A 22690-nucleotide genomic window follows, 5' to 3' on the forward strand; every position below is an offset into this window, starting at 1 on the left:
ACAGTCAGTCGGCCTCTTTTTAAACTGAACTGCATTTCCCTTTTTGTGCAATAAATGCATGCCTATTGCCTACAGTACATACATGGCTGGTAACATGGGGGACAAACAGAAATATAGCTGCCATGACAGGCCCGAGCACACGTGGCTCTGCGACCCGTAGGCCTACCATTTCGGAAACCAACGAATGCACTCACATGCGGTGCGAGTGTCAATGCACACATCTGATGTGTGTGCAATTTGGTTTAGCAAATTTTATACATTGGAAACACTTACTCACTTCCTGTTGGGTGTGACGTTTTACACTGTGATGATGATACTCAGGTGGCACTTCACCAAATAATATTGTAGGTTGCAATGATGTGGCTCTTTGTGTCTGTGTGCGTTTTGACTAGTGACATCAATTAAAATGTTTTTTGTGTCAGCCTGTGTATCTGTGTGTGCGTGTGCAGATCTCTCTTATTGCAATGTACAGGCAGGTCAGTATTATTGTGTGTGTGTGTGAGAGAGAGAGAGAGTGTGTGTCTGATACAGAGAACATGTGTGTGGTGTGTAGTGAGACTCATGTGTTTTTTGACTTGTCTTGTTAATAAACATGTCCTTTTTGGTGTGTCACATTCTGTAAGTGTGTGTGTATATCTGTGTGTGTGTGTGTGTATTCCAGTGTAGATGTGTGAAGTATAAGTTGACATGCACCTAAATTGAATTAATCTAATGAATCTGATATCAATACCTAAAATAAATGAAAAAAAATCCTTCTAATTCCAGTTGGTGGCGCTATACCACACACATTAATTAGGCATGTGAATATCATCATAATAATAATATCCAATATTTTTGAAAGTTTCCAAACAATTAACCAAGGTGTTGTCAATGTCTGGCACACTTACTGTTGGTGATGTTGGCAGTTTGAGCATGTGGATATCATGAGATTTATATTAACTAATATTTTGTTAATAAATTCCAAAAAAAAAACTTTGGCCAGCTGGTGGCGCTACACCAGACAGGCATATTGGGTGTCTGGATGTCATAAACACCTAATCTGATTAATCTGTAGCCTATGTCTTCAGTTCTCTCAGCTTCAGAAGCAGCTTTCTTGCATAGTTGCCATTCTGCATTTTGGAACGTACCTGTTTACAGATAACTCAACAACACAAAACACAGTTCTCAGGATGCATAATAGTTTATTTTAGGCAAGTTTCACATTGGCCATCAAGGAAGTATGCACACAGAAAAGGTTCAGTGAAAATAAGCAGTCTTTTACATTTGAACTTAGCTGGCACCCCAATTTGAGTGTTTGACTCCATTTGTTTAGGCAAACTAAAAATGTGTAGTCAAACTGGTTTTCCAGTGATGCTTGGTAATGACCCTTACTGTAATGGCTTTTCCATAAAACAAATGACACAGTGGCAAAGAGTATACAGTAAGCAGCTACATTTCCAAGTAGCCAAATGGTTACATGATAAAAGCATAACAGTGGACCACTGGTATTATAAGCAAACACTACAATGAGTTGTGCAGATTACACTGGTTGAGACTAATTCAGTTTGGCATGTGCTATGTCCAGAATATCTATATGCCTGTGTCCTGTATAATATGCATGATGCATCATGTCATTGCTTTACAATGTTCATTTAGGCATTGTCTGTCTTCTTGATTATTACCTTAAAGCCAAGTTAACAAATAAATAAATAAATAAACAAATAAATACAAACATAGGCTTACATTTACAGCAGCACCACCCTGTACATATTACACCTTTTAACATTTGAGTAATGTCACAACTTTACACACCCTGACCAGGTTATCTGCAGCAAGACACAGCAGGACTGTAGAACACTGCACCGTTTTAAAGTGTGGTCCTGTCTTTTGCGTGTTGAACTGATTTCTACCAGTGTTAATGCAACAACTACTAGAGATATCTGGATAGAACTTTTGGATGACAGGAAGTTGAGGATGAAACTCTACATTTCATTTCATGAAGACTACAAAAGAGAGGATAGGACAGATAGAGGACAGGCAAGCAACAAAGAGAAGATAGAGATGGATCAGACAGCAGATAACACACAATTTGGCCATTTGAAAATGTCTACGCTGTATTCCTTATCATACTGCTCATCTTTTCTCTCATTTCCCCCCAAATTCCATCTAGCTCCATAAATTCAAACAGACTGTGAGCGAATTGCTGTTAAAAGGAGGTGGGAAGTACTCAGACAAAGAACCGAGTTCTCACTCAAATCATGTTCACGTTTGGGCTGGTGCTTCTGGGCAAGAAAGTGCAGCAGCGCTCACTCTTCTCCGACTGGGAGGAAAAGGACACTCAAGGAAATCCTGTATAAAAGATGTAGATCCTCATGAAAAAACAAAAAAAAATCATGTTTGGCCCCACTGAACTACTTGCATTTGATACACATCTCTCCCCTTCCCCTTCCAGATCCCTCTGCTGGCTACGTCCTCTTCCTCTCCTTTTTGGCTGGGCACACGTGGGAGAGGATGAGGTCGATCATATTCTTGACGATGTCCGGTGGCGGGTGCAGCAGGTGGGGCTGCGTGGGGTGTGCCAGCGTCATGTCCCAGGCGTCCAGCAGCACCACGCCACGCAGGCCCCGGAACATGGCCCTCAGAACCGCGTCCAGCTGCACGGAGAACCAGTCGCTGTTGTACAGGCACACTTCCGCATCCAGCTTCTGCGGGTTGGCCGAGCGGATCACCACCAGCGTGCCCGGCGCCCGGTCCAGCAGGCGGGCCACGGCGCGGCGGATGTGACGCAGACGCCGCACGTACACCTCCACGGGGAACGTGCTGAAGTGGGACCAGACGCTCAGCGCCACCACGGTGTCGGGCCCGCCGGGCAGCCCGTCCAGCTCGTTGGCCACGTAGCGCAGCTCGCTGGCGGAGACGGTGGAGAACCGGATGGGCGGGCCGTGGCAGCGGTACTGCAGCAGGATGTTGTGGACGCTGTCCACAGCCATGAAGGGCCCCACGTTCTTTGGGCTGTAGAGGTTGAACTCTTTCAGTTCTGTAGGTGGGGGTGGGGGCGGGACAGTGTGGTGGTGGTGTGTGTGTGTGTGTGTGTGGGGGGGGGGTTACGTGACAAGGTAATATAGAGAAGTGAGACAGAAAGAGGAAGAGAGGGGAAAAGAGACACACAGATTGCATGAAGAGAGAGACAACAAAATGACGCTCTCACATGTGTGTATACAACATGAAAATGCATTGTTGAGTTTGAAAACATCATGAATGAAAGGAAATTAGATACAGTTAGGAACAAATTTATTCATACCCCTGGCAAATGTTGATTTAATGTTGGTTTTCTCTTGACCAATATGTTTGTCCTGACTGAAAATTACACTGTCACATGCCAAAATGTTGTAAAACAATGTGGTAGAAACATGGAATCAGAAAAAGAAACATTTTTATGAAAAATGGCGTGTTCAAAATTATTCATACCCTTTTTAAATAATCAATGGAAACATCTCTGAGAAGAGTGATCCATGATCAGCATCTCTAATGACCAAGTGGTCCATTTTGGGATGGGGTGAAAATTTCAACCAGAAATGTATTAGTTTTGGGTGTTTTTCAGACAATGGGGCCTGGCAACATTGTTAAACCAAATGGCCTCATGAGAAAAAAGGACTACATCAATAATCTGAAGGAAAACCTCTGAAGCAGGGAACCTTGGGCTCATAGGCAGCATCAGAGACAATGATCTGAAGACAATGATCTGAAACATCCAGCCAAAGTGGTAAATAAATGGCAAACAAGAAACAATATCAACATTTTAGAGTGCCCCAGCCAGAGTCAAGACCTCAATCCATAAAAAAGTCAGCACATGGCTGGAGTAATGGCAAAGAATCATTCCTGCCTCAAAACCTGGATTGCTGCTAAAAATGTGCGGTCTAGAATCATTGTGGAGACATTTTGAGAGCTGTGATGGCAAATAAAGATGTTTCCATTGAATATTTAAAAAGGGTATGAATAATTTTGGACACACCATTTTTTTAAAATACAAATTTAAGTTGAAAACGCTTCTTTTTCTGATTCCATGTTTCTATCACATTGTCTTACAACCTTTTGCCATGTAGCAGTGTCATTTTCAGTCAGGACAAACATATTGGTCAAGACAAGAGAAAATCAATAATAATTCTGTTCCTAACTGTATGTATTTCAACATGACACAAATCAATGCTGACCTGGAACGAAGGCATTGAGGTACTCAAACCACTGTCGAACAGTGGAGTCTCCAAACATGTAAAAGAGTTTTCCACGCAGACACTGAGTAATGGCGGAGGAGTCATTGAACTGCTGTATGGGAATTCCAGATAAAGGCCTCCAAGAGCCTTGGTAGTAATACCCAGATGGCATGAACTTTGACCTGTCTCGTCGAATCAATGACAGTTCTGCGGAGGACAAGTGGGGTTAGCAATCTGCTGAAGGACATGCAAGCATGCGCACGCGCACACACACACAGTATGCACTAAAGGCACAGATGCCTACACATTGATTACCCTTACAATAACACTCACACGCATCTGTGCTCGTTCAATTTGTGACGCAATGTTTTTAAATATCAAAATGGTCTATATTGACATGAGAACATAGATCATAGCTGCAGGTTATTGTACACTGTAATTAACATTACCCCTGGAGTGGTTCCATTAAACAGTTTATTCCAAGTCCAAGAGCTGACCTTGACATTTTCCCATTGGGGTAAAACACAGAGAGTGCGAGACATGGAGAGACTTATTCTCAGCGAGACATAGAGAGACTTATTCTCCAACCCTCACATTTCCTATGTTATCTTCCCTGGATTTTCCAAAGAAGCCTGTGTTCTCTAACTGCTGTCCTAATTTAACTAAATCGTTGTTTTGTTCCCATTTAAAAAAAAAAAAAAAAAGATTGCCCTTTATCCTACCTCTGACAGCGGGTGAGATTGTTATGTTGTCCATCCCGAGAGCTTGAATGGGAGCTTTAATAGTAGAGCTGTGACAAAACAAAAAGAGAAAAAAATTGGACCCGTCTGACATCGGTCTCTTTCCCCCCCTAGATCCATGCGTCACAGATAAACATTTGAATAGTCTATGCATAAGTAAATCTATGAGGACACACACAGGCAAATTAGCCTGGCTAGCACCACCACTTCTCAATGAGACGTGGTCTGGGAACCAAACGTTAATTTTCTCGTATTTGAAAAAAATGCCCAGATCCGTTTATTGGGTGCCACAGATGTCTATCAAATGCGTCTGTGCATAGCTCATCATCGTCTTGCTTTCCCCCTTGTTCTGTGATTGGTCCCCTATCTCAGGCGAAAATTTGCTCCATGGTCTCCAGGCTGCCTTAGCAGCGTGAATCAAATCGCGCGCAAGGCAGCATGGGAACACCCAGGCTACAGGCAAATAGACTTCAGTCATTAATTGCCTTTATTCCTTCCATCAGATGGATGGGGTTAGAATGATGCATTAGCTCCTGCATTTATCTACTGATCTACTGGGACTGGCATTTCTGGCTAAAGTGCCCAATGTTGATGTCCTCGAGTTTTAAATGAACACCCATTGATGTACTCAAATCCATTTAAAACAACTGAATGTGTGGTGTTGGACAGCCTCATCACTTAGTTTTACTGCCATTATTTGAACACATCAGACGGTGAGAAGTCCTGCTTGCCAATATTACAAGCACATGAGTCACTGTCCAACTATAACAATCACATTATATAAAATAATATTTACGGATTGGTTCACTCAGTCAACTCAAATGTGTGAGTAGGACTTTTGTTGGTATTTAGATTGCTGCTAGGGCATCTGTTCAAGAAAAAAATATAATATCTGGCTGATGCTTTTATGATACTCATAGACACTCATAAAATGACCATGGTGTCGAATCTAAGATTTATATGCTTATTTTCTATGGAATTACCTGCACACTATTTATATATTACACCAGGGCATCAGGATTTGGTGGGTTAGCTTAAGCCAGTTATCATCCAGTTATCATCCCAGCTGGACGCCTCAGCCCCGTAAACGCCATTTTGAAAAAGATGGATGTAGCTAGCCTAGCATGGACCAGTGAAATGAATGGGGGCAGTACTTCCTCCCTCTCTACAGTTTTACATAATACCTCCATGATTTGCCCTCCATATGCCCCATACCTCAAGAACAACATGGACTCTGTGGTGGTGAGCAGGTGCTTCTTGTAGCCTCCTTTGGCGTGATTGATGCGCGTGTCACAATCCAGGAGCCGAGGCTTGTAGCAGTACCAGGGCTCGCCGGAGTGCGGGTCCGTGTAGTTGCAGAGCGTCGGCTGGCGCGGTCCAGTGCGCAGGCACAGGTTGCAGACGGTGGTCTCGGACAGGAAGCCTGAGCGGAAGAGGCTCTTGAAGTAGACGCGGTCGGGCTGCTCCTCGCGCAGGCGTCGCAGCACGGCCACCACCTCGCTCGAGTGCACCAGCGTCACCTCCACCTGCGCGGGGCCCAGCCACAGCAGCGGCAGCTCCACGGTGTACAGGCCGTCCTGGTGGTCGGTGACGCGGCCCGAGGCGCCCGCACCCAGCTCGGGCGAGTAGATGCGCGCCAGCAGGAAGTCGCCGCCGTGCCTCTTGGGCTGGCCCAGGAAGTTCTGCATGTGGACCAGCACTTCCAGCTTGCCGCCCACGCGCCACACCGACTGGCCCGAGGCCCCTCTGGCGCCACTGGCGGGCGGCTGGATCACGAAGAAGCTGCGGGCCGGGTCGCTGCTGAAGCGGAGCGGCGGTGTGCCCGCCGTGGGTGGCTCTGGCCAAGAGATGGACTCCAGGAGGTAGCGCTCCTCACGGGCCTCCTCACTGGATGGCTCCTGGCCCAGGAAGGGGCAGTAAGTGTGGTTGTGGTCCAGGAGCAAGAAGGCTCCAGAGGGCTTGAAGGCCGAACTGATGCTGCTCTGGAGTTGGTAGAGAGAGGACACCGACTGGCAGTTCCACCTCTGTTTGAGTGGAAAGGGAGAGATGATGGAGGAGGAGAGGATAGAGGGGAAAATAGACAGAGAGAATGGGGTGGGTAGTGAGAGAGTTGAGTGCACAAAAGCGGAAGGAAATCAGTGCATGAGATCAGCATGAGCTCTAAATAATACTAGCTTCCCCTTTTTACATTGTCTAGATCACCTCTCTAATTTATTGCCATACAGTTTAATATGATAATTTCTTCTTTTATAATCAATTTAAACAATATATTTTCCCAGTTTGTGAGTGCTAAACCATTATGTGTGTCTTCTGTAAGTAATGCAACAGAGCAGAACATGACAAAACTACCAAAATCAGTTTAATGAGTAACCATACAAATGTCTGTCTGTCTGTCTTTCTGCCTGACTAGTAACAGAAAAGCAAGCCTTTTCCGACCTCCAGTGTATGCATGTTCCGCAGGAGGAAGAGGATTCCTGACAGTGCGAGGACGAGGAAGATGGGGGCATATTTGGACAGGTTTCCCCCCATGGCTGTGGCCATTCTCTGCCATCCCCCCACGCGACATCACATCCTGTCTTCATGACACCCACCCCAGGACATGGTGAAGCCTCCCCCACTCCAGTCAACAACGGGACTCCTTTACCATGATCTGGGGGGACATCACATAACAAATGTAAAGAATCATTAAAATTTCACGGGCAGAGAACGGGCAAACTGGCTGTATCTTGGAAAGTATTGATCTTACATAAAAGTAATTTTACAGTGTGTCTCCTGGGTAACGTAGTACACCTGGTAATTTAGACCTAAGTGCGTGGGCCCTGGTTGAATTGATGTGGAATGACCCAGAACGAAGTCAAGTGGTAAGCCCTGGCATATCCTGCAACAAATGCAAACCGAGGAGTAGCCTAACTAAAATGATCTATGTCTAAGTCTATGCGAGCCCCACACATGACACCATCGCTGCCCATATAACGTTCACTTTTTGAAATCGCCAGTCGGGGTAGGTTAGCACGCACTGCATACTTTGTCAATTGGAACTGGGTCTAAAGGACCTCGTTTCCCTTAAAGCATCGTAAGAGGTAAAGTCCCTCATAGCCTACGAACGTCTAATTCGCGAACAGTTTCCCGAAAACATCGTTGCTTAAGAACGTCGTGAAAACACTCATAGATCCTCGACTGCTCCAGAGTAGCCTATATGGCTAAAATATGGCCTGTGGATAAACTCTTCTGGTACCCTGCAGGTCCGAATGCTCATCCTCCTTCTTCAGATCTCACATACAATTTAACGTTACTGCTTTGAAATTGCGGGGTGCAATGCACCTAGGCCTACTCTGCCAGTTAATGCTAGTGTCAAGTTAGGGCTATGATATGATATGGTCCCGCGTAGACTGTATGGGTCTGTGGATGGTCTATTTGTGTCCTCCTGGCAACCGAGCCAGGATATTTGTGGGAACATGGCATTCCCTTTTAGTTAAGCAGTGATCGTTGTGTTGAAACACAGTAGCATATCTCTGCAGGAAGCGATAACTAAATCACTACCCTGCGTTCATTCAGCCAGCCGGCTAGTCTAGTCTGCATTTTTGATGACAATCTCTTTCGCAGTCCAGGGTAAAATAATCCAAGAGCGTTTGCGCAATAACATGCTAAGCCTACTACAATGCACGATAGCCTACCGTGTTAAGCGGTGTTGTGAAATGTAGACGCCTCTGTGCGGATTTCTGTAGCTCCTCACACGAAGACGTTATCAAGAACATTTTGGGGCTGAGTTCGGATCCATCGCCTTTGTCTCCTCACTTCGTTATGAAAGCCCCACCACCACTGCTGCCTGTCGCACTGTGCACATGCAAGCGATAACAACCTCAACAGCATCGAGTGACGTCACGCAATGGACAAGCCCACTTGGACGTAAAAAGATTATGCCTACAATGCATGGATTCATTGCATGAATCTTCAGATGGACATTGATCTAGATTCATAATTTTCAGTATATAATGTCTTGCAGACATTAGATATGATCCACATTTATTTTTTCTCTGTCTCTCAAATAATATGAACAATGATGATCATGATCATAGCCTAAATCAGGGGTGGGCAACTAATTTCCCCAAGGGGCCACATGACAAACTGGGACTGTTGCGGAGGGCCGGACCCAAAATACCGAACTCAAGTCTGAACTCAATTCTGTCCAATTCTATTCTGTTATTGTATAACATTAAGTAAATCATATGGTTTTGTTTACTACTCGTAAGAACAGATGAAAATGTGAGGGAGATCAAGGAAAAACAGCAATAGGCTATTTATTCTATGTCCAGTATTTAATCCTCATTCTCGAAAATTATTTTTTGACATTGACATTTTTTTTTTTTCAGTTTTCAAAGGCTGATATAAAAAAGTACTACAATATCTATATAATTAGGCTAGACCATGAAAATGTGAAGGAGTCAGTACAACCATAGGCCTGTGCCACCATTTCATCAACACTCAGCAATATTTCATCATTACCATCATTAAATTAACTCTATGCATAATTAGACTATGAAAATAAATGTGAAGCAGACAATAGTAGGCTGTCATTAGTTAATCAACATGCACAAAGAAAACTATTTTAAAAATGTAGGCTATGTTTTTGCTTTAATAACTTTATGCACAAAACTGTGATTGGTCAACTCGCCCTGTGTGTTGAGCCGGCTGCTTCAAGCAACCTGTGGGTAGTAGCATCATACTAGTTCGCTAGCATGCTTTGCAAATAAACTCAGACATATTTTGGTTACAGTGACGGGGTTATCCGAATGTAAACTGTCTATCTGCCAGTAACGTTTTGAAATTAACACTTCGTATCTCCAACAAACAGCAGGAGTTCGTTCTGACAACCTTTGCGGTGGTGAGCGACGCAGACATAAGAGACACAAAACTTTGAAAGGTTTACGCCGACAGGCAACTGCATTGTGTCGACGCAGAAGCATAAATTATATTCACCAGCACATCAGTGAGGGTGTTTACGTCGTATGCATCCACGCACAAATGTATGGGCGTACAAATAGCAGTCGCTTTCAAAATAAAAGCAATGATATTGATTTGCGTGCATTATCTCTATGTTAGGCTCTTGACTATTTCACGGACTCTTTCACGGACCTTACGCGGGCCGGTCAGGGAAAGCCCACGGGCCGGATGTGGCCCGCAGGCCGTATGTTGCCCATGTATGGCCTAAATTAATAACTTTTAGGGCACACTGTTTAGAACAGGGGTCAGACTCAGGCCAGTGGACCAGATTTGTTGAAATGAGACGTCGTGGGGGCCGTCATTGTCATCGTCATTGTGTTAAGTGCTCCAAATGTAAAGCACTTTGAGCTGCATTCTGTGCGTGTACGATGTTATACAAAGTAAAGCTCATTATTCATTATCATTTATCTGCGTGGGTAGGCCTAGTAATGTTACTGAATTTACAATCTACTTTAAGTAAGCAGTTATTAAACTTACGGACGATGTTTTTCGAGGGTTTAAACATATAGGATGTAGAAAGATGATAATTCAGCAAATAACTCAAAATGTACTGCTTATCAAGATGGTTGTCCTGGTCATAAATCAAACAATACAGTATAGCTGTCATAACAACTGCACATCAGAAAGAACCACTAGATGGCACTAAACAGATACTAACTAACTAAAATTGCCAGAGGCAGAACAAAAATAGTATTTGATTGGGTTGAAGAAAATGGCTTTATATTTCAAATCAAAACATTTTACAGGTGTGTATTTTTGTAGTTTAATCTTCATAAAAGTGCAAAACAATGAATGTAGCCTCTGACTGGTGCTGAGTGACTCAGTAATTTGCCCACCCTAGTGATGGATCACACAATTAAACAATACCCCCCCTCTCTCTCACACCAACCTTTTGAATTTTCTTGAGAATTTTAACCATCGGCGTCAATATAACCCCATTTTAAAAACAATAAAAGGGTCATGATCCTACCCGATCAACAGCAAGACCAGTGAGTTTTCCAGTTCCAGCCTCACAAAACAGTGCATGCATAACCTCCTCACAAAACAGTGCATGCATAACCTCCTCACAAAACAGTGCATGCATAACCTCCTCACAGTTGATGGTAATTTTGATACCAAAGATTTAATAGAGACCCAGTCAGACCAATAGTATGAAAAATCAGGAACAGAGTTTATTTACAATGATGCGCATCAAGGGAGAGACAGCATGACTTCACCTAAAGATCCATCAGCTGCTCTAACTAGACAAGGAAATAGTTAGGGTTTAAGTATCCTTCCAGGCTGACGGTAGATGACGTTGGTCATCCCATCTCACGTGGACTACACTGAATCAGACCCTGATTAGTGGCAACCTGGCAATCCGGAGCAGATAGCTACTGATGCAGCCATGCAGAACAGTGGAACACTGCAAAGTCATAATATTCCCGCTTATCTCTAAATACAGTCACACACAGATATACTGTACACAGGGACAGTACAGATATCATACAGTCATTATAGAATCATACTGTTAGTAACAAATTGACCCACTAATGAGAAATGCAGAACATTAAACCACATATTGGAATATTGGACATAATGCATAACATTAAACCACATATTGGAATATTGGACATAATGTTCTATTCCACTTTCTCTCACAGTGTCTTAGACCAATGACTGTTATCTTTGCATGCTGAATGGCTACAGAAAGTCAAATATCAGATATGATCTAAGAGTATTGAAATGAACGAGAAGATGAACTGTTATGTGTTTTTTCCACGTATGACATGATTGTTTTTATTTCATTCTTCTTTAGAGATAAGGGAGGAATATTATGTTTTGCCTCCGGTTACAAGTCCGAAGCGCTAACCAGTAGGCCACGGCTGCCCCAATTAGAGAAAGGCTCAAAGAATTTGTGTTAATCAATAATCATTTATGGTTTCAGCTTAAGTCAATTGTCTTCTGTGAAGTGAACTGCTTTGGTTGGACTTTAAACATTTGTCACCCTCTAGTGGAGCATATCATGTAACTGACATCAAAACAACTGAGGATGCAAAAAACGTTCATATGAAAATAAAGATGAGATAGCCCATTCAAGTAAGACATAGGGCCCTGGTTTATGTGCCAGCACCTTTAATTCATAAGTAATCACTCATCAGTCATTGAACAGACCTTAAAGTACATATCTATATTTTTTAATTAAATGATTTCCAGTTGCAATAGTAAAGCAAAGTGATTAGTGTATAAAGCACAGGAGTTATTAAATATTATTGCTACCTGGGGTTAAATACACATGTACTTACTGCATCGGTCATATGCTCACGGTACAGTGGCACAATCTACAGCTACAAAATTCCTGTCAGCACAGGAATTACGAAGAAAGAAGTCATGATTTTCCTTTTTCTCATCTCCTTACAAGAATGAATAAGGAGAAAATACTCCTGGTGCAGAGATACTGAGGACGAAATTAACCGCAAGTTGGACGTTTGTTGGTCTTAAAGGCAGAGTACATGATTCTAGCAAAAGGTTGCTGATGTTTGAAGGATGCCAACAACAATGGCATCCCTCCCCTCTGATCCCATAACAACATTTGGCCAATAGTATGGCCTTTGTATTTGTGTCTAATTTACAGCGCTAGGGGTTATTCCAGTGTGGTTCCAGTGTGGTTCAGTGACAACTCTGAGTAAGTGGTAAACCTGCTAAGACTCATGGCTTCATTCTCCTAACAAAAGAAAGCCAGAGGGCTTTGAGGAGGTTTACTGGTTAACTTTATCTCTAAAACACACACTTGGAATAAACCAAAGGACTGTGTAATACTCAAGGTTTCAGAGAACACCTTGACTGGACAACTAGAGGACCATGGTGACCACTTTGCTTAGTTTCACCTAAAGTACCGTTGGAATCACACACTGTACCTTTAAGAGTAATTTCCTGTTACTTCTGTATATTTCAGTCCTGCAGTGATTTGGACTTGTAATCATTAATGTACCTGATCTGTTTCTACAGTAATATACAACGAAAACACCAATGATCTGAAAAAAAAAAAAATTCTGAAATCATTAAAAGCATTATGCATGATAAGAAATAAGTATGATGAACGCTGACACTTCTCAAATTTATTTGGAGACATTCCTTGAAATAGCATTCAGCGGCTATAAAGCCTTGAGCTTCTGAGGAATTGCTCTACCATCACTATACCATAACATTACAACAGCTCAAACAAATCATGGGAAACTCCCTTAAGTCCATGGATGACCGAGACACCATTCTAAAATTTATTTTGGAGACATTCCTTAAAACAGCATCTCGCATCTCTCCCATCTCCAAGATTCAGATGTGTACTATGTACTCTGTACTATGACATGTTTGAATGCAATGCAAACAGATAATCTGGAACCTAATACGTTCCTCAAGTACATGATAACATGTTAAATTAATTTAATATACAGTCATAAAATAAGTCAATGTATGAAGTTACCGCTTTTAAAAAGTGTCAAAATGTTGTGCGTCAAGGACAATTCATTTTTCCAGGTGTGCATTGAAGTTAGGGAGTATGCCATTTGGCCTCTACACTTCTGATGGCATTTGGGAGAACATGATTTCTGGTGCTAAGGAAAAGAGAGCGGAACATTTACAGATGGGCTTTTTTTTTGTCCCTTCTTTGTAGAACAGAGTTGCCTGAGGAATGAAGTACTGGGTGGATATTTGATGTGTATAATGAGTGCCTTAAAGGAGAGGTGCTTGGCTCCCTTTCAATCCAAGGGACCAGATTGGTGAGGTGTTTTTAACTTCAAGCTTCAACAGCCTTGGCTTTTTGTTCTTGTTTGTACCTGGAAAAAAAGATAAGATAAATACATAATATATTACACTGAGACACTTTTCAAGATGCATTGTTCAATCAATGCAAATACATTTAAATGCATACATTGACTTGCTTTTATTTAAAGTATGGTCAGGTTAATCAAAACCACAAAGGTAGGAAATATGTCATATGTAGAAACTGAGGCTGATCCTGTTGGTCATCTTATCTTGGCAGTGGGCAGGATAATTCAAAAACACACTAAAAACTATGGCTCTTTGATGCCGTTTTTATCGCTAAAGGCGGATTTATGCTTCTGCGTCGAATCGCCACGCACCTCCACAAAATTCTAACCTCGTGTCGCGGCGACTCAGACGGCAAGGACTGTGTTTATGCTTTCCTAACAATGAGAAGGACGTGCAAGACAGATAAAGGTACGGAGCGGCGTCATCACATGCTGCATGGACGACCCTTGAGTGGAAGGGGTACGTAGGTATGTACTATGGACTCAAACAAATGACCAGTTTCAGTCAAAACAACAACCAAAGACGCTTGAATAAGAACAATGGGTGCCAGTGTAGTAAGAAATGTTGGCCTTAAAGGTGTTCACCATATATGTGCGTGCTATATTCAACCATTTACACTTTTGGTATGGTCTGTGCACATGTTGAAGAAAGAGACGCTACTGTAAGCAGAAAGTGAAGAAGAGATTTATGAGGTAACATCTGTGGAATGCCATGTTCAAGGTGTTTGTGCAACCATGCTGTGTGTGTGTGTGTGTGTGCCATGCTTTGTGTGTGTGTGTGTGTGTGTGTGTGTGTGTGTGTGTGTGTGTGTGTGTGTGTGTGTCTTCGAAGGAGTCTGTGTAAGCCCTGCTCCGGCGGGCTGGCGCCCAAGACCTTATTTACTGTCTTGGGGTCAATCTTGACTGGATTCCATAGATGTCGGTCGTTATGGGATACAACCTTATAGATATGGTCAACTCTTGGGTAACTAAGTTGTAAAATGGTTTGCGTACCATTAATGGAGATGTCATGTCTTGTCTGACTTGTCAGGGGGGTATAAATTGTGTTTCCTTGTTGGTTGCATCAGACTGCGTCTGTTAGCAACACGACGTAGGTCTCTGGATATTCGTGAATAAAGCTCTCTGAGATTTCTGACTCTACTCCTGGCTGGCTGAGACTTCATCTCTCAAACAATCTCTAGACAAATTTCTGTTCCTACACCAGCCACTTGAACACAACACAATGCGCACTGATAACAGTGCAGGCATGGTGTGAGAGGTTAGGATGCCCACTGACTGAAAAAGCTTGCTAGGAAAACTAACTTTGTCATAAGAGGCAGGGGCGCCTGCAGGAATTAATGCTATGGTACGCACACACCCATCACTACCCATCACTACCCATCACTACCCCCCACCCCCAGTTGAGCTGAGAATCACATTCAGTGGCAGATTGACCTCCCCTAACTGGGACACACAGAGGGTTGTTTCTACCTACCTTCAAACTCTTTAATTCCTCCCTTTGTTGCTACATTGACAAACTGTTTTAACAGGACGGTGCTGTTGTGAGAGTTAGTTTCCCTTGTGATCAACAAAATAGCATCTTATCTAATCTAATCTTATATACAACTGTTGGAACACCCTTTATCCCCACGGCGGTAGATGTAGGTGAATATTAACACTTCATGAAGTCAAAGTGTGCTCTACCCTTCAAAGAGCAATGGCATCATACCATATAAAAAATAATCATATCTAATAGCAGGCACGCATGTGTGACTTCCCATAATTAAGGTAGAAGCTTTGTTAAACCTCCTTACCAATCTAAAATTATACAAAATCCAGTCATTCATATAATGCCAGTCAGTGAAAAACCTACTGTGCCCTGAACCCTTCTGAACTCTGAAACACTTCAGCACTTGCACAAACACCCCACTGAGATCCACAGAAAATGGTGGGATTATTCAAAAAAGGGCACACAGAGAGCCATGTCCAAAGGAAACACAATCAGAAAGCTCAAAGGGACCTATTATGGGATGTCAAGATGGCGTCGCTATGGGGACAATTGTGAAATGGGCGACAAAGGCGGCAACTCACTTCCATATTCTGTACAGCTGGGAGCTTCCGCAACCGCCAAGAAAGAAGTTAACCGCAAACAGGTTCCAGTTTTTGGGTATAATGACCAAGGAGTACCTGGACCAAATAAGCCCTAGGACACAATTGAAATATGACGTAAGACAGACAGAATAAAAGACACAAAAACAGATCAAACGAGGCATAAAATAGTTATGTTGTACAACATCACATTGACCACAATTTAATTTCTGTTAAGTCTCAAAGTACTCTTAATCTCAATAAAGCTCTTCATCTCCAGTAACAGAGCATAAATCTTCCACAACAACAGATGTGACACCGTGTCTGGGCAGTGTGCCAGGGGAACACACCAAGACTGTCCAGCCTCTATGGCCTTTCCCTTACAAGACAAATTAAGTATCAGCATTAAAAATTGCATGGACACAAAAACTCTCCCCAAGGAGGATCTGCAATGGTTCTGTACCTGTAGCTGTCAACACTGCAGATTGGGAGGCGCTTAGTTTTTCTGCAGGTCGTGTCATATCAGCAAACCCAGCGGCGACCAGGCCCTGCAGAACACAAACAACACACACGGGAGTTAATCAGAACTAATAGTGCGTTTTAACACCCTTGTCTTGATCTCAAACTCTTAAATGCACAGAATAGGTTTACACAAACACAGATTAGGTTTTAAAATGCATAAACTGGGTTTAAAGGGAGGAGAGATCCTGTGCCATCGGAGTCATCACGCGTCACCTAGTCATCAGCCCAACCCCCACCTAAATTCAGGTACAGTGTCTGAGAACTTCAAGCCTAGTAAAACCCATTCACTTGATATCTGTAAAGTTGATGATAAGCATCTGATATGGATATAAATGAACATGTTTTGATCCTAGAGAATTTACAGAGTAGATGTTGGTATGTATAGGTGCTTTTCCTTACCCATTTGAACATGGGTGCCCAGAAGAATACTGTCTTTGGACCTATGGACAAAAGGTAAACACAAACATACCTTCACTAAAATGGTCCGGCAAAGGTCAGTTGATCAATGAACAATCACAATATTTAAATGGCATGCATGCAGTGACTACAGAAGATGTTTACACTATCTGGAAGAGAAACAGCCAACAGATTTGTTGACAGAAGTCACAATTATTTCTGATGCTGGTAAATCACTGCTCTTAACTGCTTAGCATTAGTCCTAACAAACAGTTAATTAGGGGCTACAAGCCTATGAAGTAAATCTACGAGTGCAAAGTAATTAGATCACTGTGCAATAACAATCTAAAGAGCTCAGCTGATCTTTGATTGGCATTTCAAGACTACAGTCTCCAACATAAATGGACATGAGGCACAAACTCTCATCTTTCAAAATGCAAACAAACACTTTCTCATAATTGCTCAACCTCTGTATGGTTCATCAATGTTTAACAGAAATGCCCAGGGAACACCATATTGATTTTAAAACATGTAGATAACACATAACCCCTGTTTAAACACATAAAAGTCCCAATTGAAGGATTTCACTGACCGTCGTTGCACAATGCATTGTGAACTACATACAGGTATGTGGAAATTTACATCTGACTACGGTAACTGGTAAATGGACACTCTCATATTACAGGTAGGGAGGCTCATAAGGGTTTTTGACCAACAAAAAACAAACAAACAAAACTTCAGTATTGAGGAGTCAAATTACTAACTCGAACACTGTTGTAGGCTTGCGTGTTGTTGGTGGATTATTAGTTAAAGTCAATAATCAAAGGTGGCAAGTCATTATAAGTGCATGGCCTTAGGCCATTCAGCTGTTATGAAATTAGCCTTTGCAAATTCCCCGTGAAAATACGTCCTTAGTCACCTTGGCTGGTAAAGTTGCCATACATGTCACACAAACTGAGCAAACCAGTTATCGCCACTGATAACCTGTGGGAGAGGAGGTCAAGTCAAACAAGCTATATACTGTCTGGTATATAGTGTACACACTTCACTCTTCAGTGCAGAACGAGATGCATCTTTCACGGTACAAGAAGCGCAGGTGGTCAGAGGGAGAAACTGAGATTAACACACAGTAGATCTCATTTATGAGAGTCAGGTTTATTTGCCCAGTGACTATTAACATTATACAGTGGTAACGTTAGCCAAGATTAGCATGGTTGTATTTGGGACCTCTTAGGCCAAATTCCGTAAAAAGTGCATCAACATGTTTTAGAGGCAGACTACAACACTGTCTTGCATCTGTATGGATGCAGAACAACTAACGTTAGTCGCATTTTACATTTACATTTTACTCCTTGGTTTTACAGCACACACCCTGGGAGCACACACACGTCTCTCACCCCAGTGTGTGTGTGTGACCCTGGGAGCACACACACCCCTCTCTGCAGCGACACAGTCGCATTAGTTTTACAGCAATGTTACCGCCAGTGCAGCTACTAAAAACAGAGACCAAACAGTAATGGACTGTAAGTAGTAAGGCAATAAACTGTGTCAGAATAGCCGGCGGATACATTTGCAAGTACAATTATAGCTCATTAATAAAACCCCAATCTTGCTAGTTTGTAAGTTAATGGAGACGAGACAACTTGCTAAGCAGAATTTGGGCCGCATTGACTGCCAACACAGTAGCTAATCACGAGGCGAGACAGAGGGGTATCAATGACTTGTTAGTGGTCACACTAATAGCATTTGCATTAACGGTAACAGTTACCTGCCGGGTGGTTGTACAGGGGTCTCAGTTTAGCCGGTAACATATGCTCGATCCTATCCAGGATTCGGTGGTAAGAAGCTCTCAGCAGTGCCATGGCAGCTAGCTAACGTTGACGTTTGGAGCTAGCTAGCAAATTAAATGACAGGCTAACGATCTAAACCTAGCGGCCGACTCAAAAACAAGGGCAATGGTCTTTCAACCAATGCACAATGTATCCTCTGTCGTATATTCTTGTCTATACTATATGGTGCGGTCATACAATGTCCAATGAGAAACTCTTCTGTTTTGTCCTCCTATCGACCTTCCTCTACAACACCACTGTTGTGATGTGCTATACTATGCTAAGCTATATTCAGGACCTCATCACAAGGTTACAGCAGTAGCCGAGGCTCAACCTACCTAGAGGCCACCCCTCATTGGCTAACGAAACCAGTCCTCCTTAAACGATTGGTTTAAGGATGGACTAGAGGGCGGGATTTATGAGTCGATGCCCAATTTAAAACAGCTAGGCGTAAACTAGCGTAAAGGTGCTGTATTCAGTGAAAATAATGTGCATCTTAATCACGTTTTTATCTGTGTAGATGTAGCCTAGGGTTGGGCCAATTCAGAGTTTCATTTCATTTAATATAGTAAAGCTGTCATGCAGATGCTAATGTGTGATATCCTACTTTAAAATGTATCTCTTACTGCAGTTTTTTTTTAAAACAATAGGCTACTCTGTAGCTCCTTTATTTCCAGTGGAGCCAGGGGTGTTTGAACCTGAATGCATGAAAACTATGAAAGCCTATCTCTGTGGAAGACAAAACAGGTGTTTTACGCAGCAACTCTTTGAATGAAGAAGAAAAATATGACAATGCCCCGAGTTCAATGCCCACGCATTAAAGCAACACCAAATAGTTTTTTTTATACCTTAAAATAATGTTTCTAAACTCGTAACAGGGTGAACGGCAATTCTGCATTCGCTTCGCGGCCCTCTATCGGCTATAACCGCACTATGTAGCCTAAGTTTGCAAGATCAGGTAGCGGATCTGTAGTTCGATGGAATGAGACATAAGAAACTACACATTTTACTTGCATCTGATGTCGCAATACATCGTACTTTTATGATGCAAAATATTCTACCTTGTCTGTGGACATCGTTATTTGCAAAGCCGGTGCTGGATAAACAAATAGCGTGCGTGCGACAGAGGGAAAGTTATTTGGTGTTGCTTTAAAGGCAAAGTGCAAATTTAACTCTCTCTCTCTCTCCCTGTCTATCAGCATATGATCCTGACAATCTTCCTTTCACCTCAATACTACCCTCTGCTGATGATATTAATAATCGATTCCAAATTATGGTCTTGACATGACAATGAAGTATGCACCAAACACGCAGCCTCAGATGCTGTAATACTCCAGATAGCAAAATCAGATTGGTCTATAGCGGATATAGGCGTCACCGCTTGTGGTCCGCCGTTGGACCACCATCTCTTTAAATTTGACTTGCATGAATATTAAAAGTTAATCAAATTATATATGGAGTATAAGTGAACAAATGAAAAATAGTGGCAACATATTGGGCAATTTGTCTGCAACCCGCCAGCAGATCGCCAGAGAACCGATGAGCAAAATGCCAGCGATGCCCCCAATGGACCGACAGTGGTCCGCCAGCCTTACTATCTGGGACAGCCTATAGGTCTGTAGAAAAAAAATAGCCTACATATTGTGCATTTCCTTACACAAAGAACAACAAATCATTGAAAAAAGGATAAAAGGTTGTAAAAGAGCTCAAACTGGTTTCTTGGCATGTGGTAGGCTATGATTTTAGGGAGTTGCCGTGTTACCGTGTAAATACATCGGAACAGTTCATAAAAGTAGGCTAGTCTACAACAAGCAGCTTGTTTCAGATGGTTGATGTTCCACCTGGCTTTTTGTGACACGTGAGATTTGAGATGTCCTGTACAAATGACCTGTTATAATAATTTGACTTGAAAGCCCGATTTTGTGAAATATGAAAGCACAAATTAGTTAAATGATATGGGTACTACTGCAACTTCAACATTCACGTGCGGGCCTACATGTGTCATGACAGATGATAAAGTAATTCATAATTTCTTTAGCCTCTCTCTGTGTTGTTTTTGGTATTAAAGTCCGCTTGATTGGCTAACAGGCGAAATTTGCGTAACTGTGCGCAATAATGGTGTTCTCCAAACCCTCTGGATATCTGCGTTTGTCGGCCCTCGCAGTTCATTGGACGTGGGGATTTGACACAAGAGGGAGAGGAGTAGCTTGATTGCAGCTAAATAACAAACAACAGACTGGACAGCATTGAGAAGGCTTTGGGGATCCTTGGGATGCAGTTGGTGGGTGTTCAGTGTGCTGAATGGGAAAGGAGAATCAACCCCAACTTCTCACGCTTTCGTATGTTCCTTAACTCGATGATAAACAGGCGTTCCGGATACCAAAATAACATAAAGGAGACAGAGATCACAATTTGTTAGCTTTCCATCCTTTCGATGCTGTTTTTAAAAGAGAAGAGGAGGTTCGAGCACAATGTCCTGCCCCGGTAACCTGGTTTGGGATGTTAGGAAGAGATCCATCGGGTATAATGACCCAAATGTTCTAAGGATCAACTATATAGGTAAGAAAGACTTGTATTTAATATGACCAAGTAACTGTAGGTGAATGAATTTCAGCCCGCTTGCAGGATAGCCAACAAGGGAATGTGGCGTGCGTAACATGAACGCGACGTTTCAGCTTTTAAGCTAGCCAGATAGCTGGGAGCATAGCAAGCTAATGCGATTGTGCGCATCATAAAGTTGTGCAGCATGGTTTGACATTGTAATTCAGCAGTGTTGCAAATCAGGCAAAATGACCCTAGCCTTGGTACCTAAACATTCACATTCTACATTTGGCAGTGTACGTTTAACTGTACCCGTCAGCTGGTTTAGCTAATTACCTAACGTTAGCTGTGAACTTGCAGATACGCTATCAGTTAGCTTCCTTATGAGCTAACGTTAGTTGTTTAGTACAGGTTATTGATTCGCTTCTCTTTGATAGCCTGCCATCTCAGTTGCAAATGTATGTCTTATGTTTAAATGCATAGGTATACGGTTGTATCAGTATTATATTTGCGCCACTCGTTGAGGTTTAAACAGCCAAAGGGTAAACGTCAAATAGGCTCAATTACCAAATGACGCTGTCAATCAAGTCGTTGTTTTGATGGTTTATTGTACTGTAACTTAGTCTACTAACTATACTTCTCCTCTGCGTACTTCTGCAATCGCAGACTTAAGAGTATTGCAATAGGTTTTTTAGCCTATATAAAACAGGATAGTTACTGATTGATGCATATTGGGGTCTTTTGAACTGCCACTTCTCAGAGGATAGAAGAAACACTGCTGTGTAGGACGTGGTCAGTCTCGGGCTGTGCTTATGGATTTGAACCTGCATTTCTTATGCCTGTTTAGCCCAATAGTAGGCCTAACTCTTGGTACAATTTTATGGTATAACTTTCATTTGCTTTCTGTTAATGTGAATTCCATTATGCTGCGATAGCTTTGATGTGGCTTTGTGTGTATTTTAATTGCTTTAATTTAAATCATACTGTGCCGTCAATTTTAATCATCCTGTGCCGTTTTAGGCCTTTTGTGAGGTTCTATATGAGCAAAACTAAAACAGTGTGAAAGTTGAAAACCTAAAAAAAAACCTCCAACCCTTCACCCTTTATCATCCATTAACACTTTTGTCCAACTGCACCACTACTGGTGACATTTTGATGTTTCACTCAAATGCACCACTATAGCCTAGCCATTTAGGAATTTAAATTGTAGACTATATTGTCAGGCAAAATACCTGAATATGTATCTATGCCATTGGTATTTGTTTCCATTGCAGCTATTCTAGCAGCTGCTGTGATAGTCATTGAGTGAGGCATGTTGTTTTTTTTGTGTGCAATATCCAAGGACAATTTCCACATTATGTTTGCAATGGTAGAGAAAGATCTTTGTTGTGATCTGAAATATAACTCTACACTATTGGTTGGAGAGGCATGCTGCATCCTGTAGTCTACATCCTCTTGCCTTCATTTCAATATTTTGTTAAGAACCACACAATAGTGCAGGGCTTTTTATGTGTTGACAAGCCTCACCATTCTACTCCCTGTGAATTAGTTTTGGTTTCACTCTCTATTCCCTAACAGAAGATCTCATTAAAAATAAC

At 42.3% G+C, this 22690-nt stretch overlaps 3 protein-coding genes across 4 annotated transcripts in view; 1 reads left to right on the forward strand and 2 right to left on the reverse strand.

Annotated features, from left to right (window-relative positions):
* Positions 1 to 1161: 1161 nt before the first annotated feature.
* On the reverse strand, positions 1162 to 8780 carry nxpe3 (neurexophilin and PC-esterase domain family, member 3). Its single transcript, XM_076263296.1, has 6 exons — positions 8605 to 8780; positions 7367 to 7580; positions 6146 to 6954; positions 4913 to 4980; positions 4191 to 4397; positions 1162 to 3016 (listed from the first exon to the last, which is right to left on the reverse strand). Exons 2-6 carry the CDS (start codon positions 7469 to 7471, stop codon positions 2445 to 2447), a joined length of 1761 nt encoding a protein of 586 aa, XP_076119411.1. The 5' UTR covers positions 7472 to 7580; positions 8605 to 8780; the 3' UTR covers positions 1162 to 2444.
* Positions 8781 to 13014: 4234 nt separating this feature from the next.
* mpc2b (mitochondrial pyruvate carrier 2b) lies at positions 13015 to 18844 on the reverse strand. The gene is made up of 5 exons (XM_076263307.1): positions 18491 to 18844; positions 16726 to 16766; positions 16268 to 16352; positions 15808 to 15919; positions 13015 to 13743 (listed from the first exon to the last, which is right to left on the reverse strand). The coding sequence occupies exons 1-5, from the start codon at positions 18582 to 18584 to the stop codon at positions 13704 to 13706; spliced, it is 372 nt and encodes a 123-aa protein (XP_076119422.1). The 5' UTR covers positions 18585 to 18844; the 3' UTR covers positions 13015 to 13703.
* A 1913-nt stretch (positions 18845 to 20757) lies between these two features.
* Positions 20758 to 22690, forward strand: part of dcaf6 (ddb1 and cul4 associated factor 6) — a 49710-nt gene continuing 47777 nt past the window's right edge. For both annotated transcript variants that reach the window (XM_076263269.1, XM_076263274.1), the window contains exon 1: positions 20758 to 21110. In XM_076263269.1, the coding sequence (XP_076119384.1) occupies positions 21023 to 21110 (88 nt within the window). In that variant the 5' untranslated portion in view covers positions 20758 to 21022. The remainder of the gene's footprint in view (positions 21111 to 22690) is intronic.

Source organism: Alosa pseudoharengus, unplaced genomic scaffold (genome assembly GCF_046254945.1).
Source record: "Alosa pseudoharengus isolate Yale_2024_CS ecotype anadromous, Long Island Sound unplaced genomic scaffold, YU_APseudo_1.1 YU_APseudo_1.1_scf_3, whole genome shotgun sequence".
In the NCBI taxonomy this organism is placed as follows: Eukaryota; Metazoa; Chordata; class Actinopteri; order Clupeiformes; family Clupeidae; genus Alosa; species Alosa pseudoharengus.

What these genes read in the sequence shown, in the direction of transcription:
- nxpe3 (XM_076263296.1), bottom strand. Translation starts at nt 7,471, where the DNA reads ATGGCCACAGCCATGGGGGGAAACCTGTCCAAATATGCCCCCATCTTC. An exon ending in GGAACATGCATACACTGGAG is followed by an intron (nt 6,955 to 7,366) that starts GTCGGAAAAGGC and finishes CCACTCAAACAG; the next exon opens with AGGTGGAACTGCCAGTCGGT. An exon ending in GAGTCCATGTTGTTCTTGAG is followed by an intron (nt 4,981 to 6,145) that starts GTATGGGGCATA and finishes GTTTTGTCACAG; the next exon opens with CTCTACTATTAAAGCTCCCA.
- mpc2b (XM_076263307.1), bottom strand. Translation starts at nt 18,584, where the DNA reads ATGGCACTGCTGAGAGCTTCTTACCACCGAATCCTGGATAGGATCGAG. An exon ending in CCTGTACAACCACCCGGCAG is followed by an intron (nt 16,767 to 18,490) that starts GTAACTGTTACC and finishes TTTTGTCCATAG; the next exon opens with GTCCAAAGACAGTATTCTTC. An exon ending in TGCAGTGTTGACAGCTACAG is followed by an intron (nt 15,920 to 16,267) that starts GTACAGAACCAT and finishes ATTGTGTCCTAG; the next exon opens with GGCTTATTTGGTCCAGGTAC.